This window comes from Pocillopora verrucosa, chromosome 6, assembly GCF_036669915.1.
Source record: "Pocillopora verrucosa isolate sample1 chromosome 6, ASM3666991v2, whole genome shotgun sequence".
Lineage (NCBI taxonomy): Eukaryota > Metazoa > Cnidaria > Anthozoa > Scleractinia > Pocilloporidae > Pocillopora > Pocillopora verrucosa.
The window spans coordinates 6,987,911-6,992,468 of NC_089317.1; the positions used below are offsets into that span (position 1 = coordinate 6,987,911).

Sequence of the window (4,558 nt, forward strand, 5' to 3'; positions counted from 1 at the left end):
ATTTCTGAATGAAATAACTAAACCCTTTCTGCGCTCATATTGTGTAGTCAATTCTACATGGGAAAATAGTTGAATGAGGATCGTCTTGAGTAAAATAGGTTCCTATGGAAAAGACTGTAGGAAAAACCTCCCACTTCATCGCAGGCGAGCCCCCGGTTTTCTGCAGCACTTTTGATGAAACCGCGTGACAAAGAAGGCACAAAGGCGTTGTTTGGTTTCCATTTATTTGTTCGTAGTCTCGCTATATCCCGAAAAGGCCTTTCTCAGACTACGGCTCCAATGACATGAATATTTATCTCCCGAGTAATTTATTTTACGACAGAGTTTCACTGTTTGACACCCTTAAAGCCGAACAAACAGAGTAGGTTTACCTGAATTCATAATCTAAATGGCTTTTAATCAGCAAGCATGAATCATACACTAAAACCTTTTTGCATCGTCCAAGTAATTTCTTTGGCAGCGGTATCGTACTCATTCACTTATTTAAATCCAGTGCCGAATATCAGAGAGGCACCACAATTATCAATGCTGCATTCATCAGATTTCTTACTTATTTTGCTACTGCTAGGTATTTTTGATCCAACTGAGCTTATCAATGGAATTCGCCAGCTATACAAGACTCGCGAGGGATGGCTCTCACCATTTCCATGGTGTGAAGAGTTTCATTTTTTTCTTGGAAATATTTTTACAAGGCTCAAAGTAGTCAGAAGAAAGAAAACGAGAGGAGAAATCACTGACGTATTTGTTGACATGTCGTCAATACTAGACCCGTATGAAGAGTGTTCAGCGCCGAGAACGGTGTTGATTGAAGGAGAACCTGGTATGGGAAAAACCACCTATTGTAAAAAGTACGCCTACGACTGGGCCACCAAAAAGCAAGCACCTCAGGGCTGCGGCTCAACAGCATTAAAATTGGTATTGTTGCTGAAATGTCGAGATATCCACTCTGACGTTTGGGAAGCCATTGATGATCAGCTGCTGCCCCTAGGCATCGATGAAAAAGTCAAACAACAATTTTTTCAGTTTATTCGTGAAAATCAGTCCAGCATTTTATTCATATTGGATGGATTGGATGAGTTACCATCCGGGAAATTGTCGATGTTTTCCAAATTAATCGAAGGAAGAGAACTCCCTAGATGCCACATAGTTGCAACAGCAAGACAAGAAGCTGGAAAAGAGGTGAGAAAATGTTGTGACGCGCTGCTTCTGATCGAAGGATTCACTGAAAAGCACGTGATAGAATTTGTCACCAAGTACTTTAAAGAGAGGACGGATTTAGCCACCAAGCTCTCGCAACGGATGTCGCGAGATAAAAACCTGACAGAAATAGCGGCCAATCCTCTAAACACAGCACTTCTTTGCCTTTTATGCGAAGAGTTTGAGGGCACACTCCCCGAAAGCAGAGCTCAACTGTACTTGGATATGGTTGAATGTGTTTTGAGAAGATATAGAAAAAAGAAGGGACTACTCGAAAAGATCGAAGACCTGACAAACCATTACAAACCGCAATTGAATCACCTTGGAAAGGTAGCGTTGAATGGTTTACTTGACGATAAGCTGGATTTAAATGAAAGTGAATTGAGTAACCATGCAAAAGACCTGACTGAATTTGGGTTTCTGTCAGTGCAGCCTGGTGGCAGCAAACTGAGACAAACACTACATTATGCCTTCTTACATAAAAGTTTTCAAGAATTCTTTGCAGCATTCTTCATTTGTTCTCAGATTCAAAGCAAGGAAATGAAACCTGAAGAACTAGTTTCCGATCCAAATTATTTCGTTAAACTTAAACAAATACTTTTGTTTTCGTGTGGAATTTTGGCCATGAAATGCGATGAACAGGTTGTGGCTCTTGTCAAGAGTTTAACAAATGAAGTCAACAAAAATAAAGGCCGTGGTGCAAAAATTGTATTGGAGGCCATCAACGAATGCAAAAGAGAAAAAAGTGATTTTCACTCTTATTTATCGAAGTCGTTTGGAACTGGTTTGAATCTAACCAATTTGTATTTGTCTGAGAATCGTATTAGTGATGCGGGTGTTACATGTATTGCTGAGGCAATCAAAGTGAACAAGACGCTAACCAATTTGGATTTGTGTGGCAATGGTATTAGTGATGCGGGTGCTACATGTATTGCTGAGGCAATCAAAGTGAACAAGACGCTAACCAATTTGTATTTGTCTAGGAATCGTATTAGTGCTGCGGGTGCTACATGTATTGCTGAGGCAATGAAAGTGAACAAGACGCTAACCAATTTGTATTTGTCTGACAATGGTATTTGTGATGCGGGTGCTACATGTATTGCTGAGGCAATCAAAGTGAACAAGACGCTAGCCAATTTGGATTTGTGTGGGAATGGTATTAGTGATGCGGGTGCTACATGTATTGCTGAGGCAATCAAAATGAACAAGACGCTAACCAATTTGGATTTGTGTGGGAATGGTATTAGTGATGCGGGTGCTACATGTATTGCTGAGGCAATCAAAGTGAACAAGACGCTAACCAATTTGGATTTGTGTGGCAATGGTATTAGTGATGCGGGTGCTACATGTATTGCTGAGGCAATCAAAGTGAACAAGACGCTAACCAATTTGTATTTGTCTAGGAATCGTATTAGTGCTGCGGGTGCTACATGTATTGCTGAGGCAATGAAAGTGAACAAGACGCTAACCAATTTGTATTTGTCTGACAATGGTATTTGTGATGCGGGTGCTACATGTATTGCTGAGGCAATGAAAGTGAACAAGACGCTAACCAATTTGGATTTGTGTGGGAATGGTATTAGTGATGCGGGTGCTACATGTATTGCTGAGGCAATCAAAGTGAACAAGACGGTAACCAATTTGGATTTGTCTGAGAATCGTATTAGTGATGCGGGTGCTAGATGTATTGCTGAGGCAATGAAAGTGAACAAGACGCTAACCAATTTGTATTTGTCTGAGAATCGTATTAGTGATGCGGGTGCTACATGTATTGCTGAGGCAATGAAAGTGAACAAGACGCTAACCAATTTGTATTTGTCTGAGAATCGTATTAGTGATGCGGGTGCTACATGTATTGCTGAGGCAATGAAAGTGAACAAGACGCTAACCAATTTGTATTTGTCTGAGAATCGTATTAGTGATGCGGGTGCTACATGTATTGCTGAGGCAATCAAAGTGAACAAGACGCTAACCAATTTGGATTTGTCTGAGAATCGTATTAGTGATGCGGGTGCTAGATGTATTGCTGAGGCAATGAAAGTGAACAAGACGGTAACCAATTTGTATTTGTCTGACAATGGTATTTGTGATGCGGGTGCTACATGTATTGCTGAGGCAATGAAAGTGAACAAGACGCTAACCAATTTGAATTTGTCTTACAATCGTATTAGTGATGCGGGTGCTACATGTATTGCTGAGGCAATCAAAGTGAACAAGACGCTAACCAATTTGGATTTGTTTAGGAATGGTATTAGTGATGCGGGTGCTAGATGTATTGCTGAGGCAATGAAAGTGAACAAGACGCTAACCAATTTGTATTTGTCTTAGAATGGAATGTCTTGCTGAGGCAATTAAAGCAGGGTTTAAACAACTTTCAAGTAGAAGGGCACTGCCTTTAAAGTAGGCAGGTACCTTGGAAAATTGAGGGCCGAAGGCCCGAACCTCTAGGGGGGTCCGGGGGCATGTTCCCCCGGGAAATTTTTAAAAGAAAAGTCTCCCAGAAACGCATTTTCCTGCAATCTGGAGAAGAAATCTTCTTGCAATTATGCATACTTAATCTATTATAATAAAAAAGAATGGTACTCTGGGAGAATTTGTTTATTTCACTGTTGTTTTCGGAGCCTCTTTTTATCCTACAGTTACAAGTTAAAGGCTCATTTCCAACCTTGATGCAACTCGCGCCGCGACCCAATTTCCTGTAACACGAAATTCCCAGATCACTGAAACCCTTCTAAAATCGTCTTTCTCAAGAGCCATCCTGAACATATAGTCAACAGTTTTACGGTAAATACATTCGCCGTTCGTTATTTCACTGTTTCCTTACAGTATTTTGAATTTTGTCTTGAAGAATCCTAAGAGAAAAATTTTTAAGTGTCACGCCTGGAGCTCTTCGTACTCTGTGAAGAGTTGGCGAAAAGGACAATATTCAAATTTTTTCACTTTCTAGAAGGGCTTGAGAATTCTAAATGAAGACAAAATACTTCCTATAGAAACTGGTATTTTTCAAAGAGAAATATGGAAAAATATCAGACTGCCGGACGTTTAGTTATTTGAAGACCGTGTCCGGTAGTGTCCGGTGAAAATTTTCTTAGTGTCACGCTTGGATCTCTTCGTACTCTGTGTACAAGGTCAGCGAAACGGAGAAAGTTGGCATTTTTTCACTTTTTAGAAGCGCTTGAGGATTGTAAATGAAGGTAGAATATTTTCTAGTGAAAAATTAGTATATTTCAAGGAGAAATATGGAGTTGTTTAAGGACCGTGTCCAGCCGTGTCATTGAAATTTTAAGCGCTTGGATGGCTTCGTACTCTGTATACAGGGTTAGCGAGAAACATCAGGTAGAACATTTTCATATAAATATTT

The 4,558-nt window shown here is 40.2% G+C and overlaps 1 protein-coding gene across 1 annotated transcript in view; it reads left to right on the plus strand.

Moving 5' to 3' along the window:
- The window catches only part of LOC136281508 (NLR family CARD domain-containing protein 3-like), a 16,783-nt gene extending 13,005 nt beyond the window's left edge, over positions 1-3,778 (plus strand). The window contains exon 7 of the mRNA XM_066167918.1: positions 569-3,778. Within this exon, the coding sequence (XP_066024015.1) occupies positions 569-3,525 (2,957 nt within the window). The 3' untranslated portion in view covers positions 3,526-3,778. The remainder of the gene's footprint in view (positions 1-568) is intronic.
- Positions 3,779-4,558: the final 780 nt, after the last annotated feature.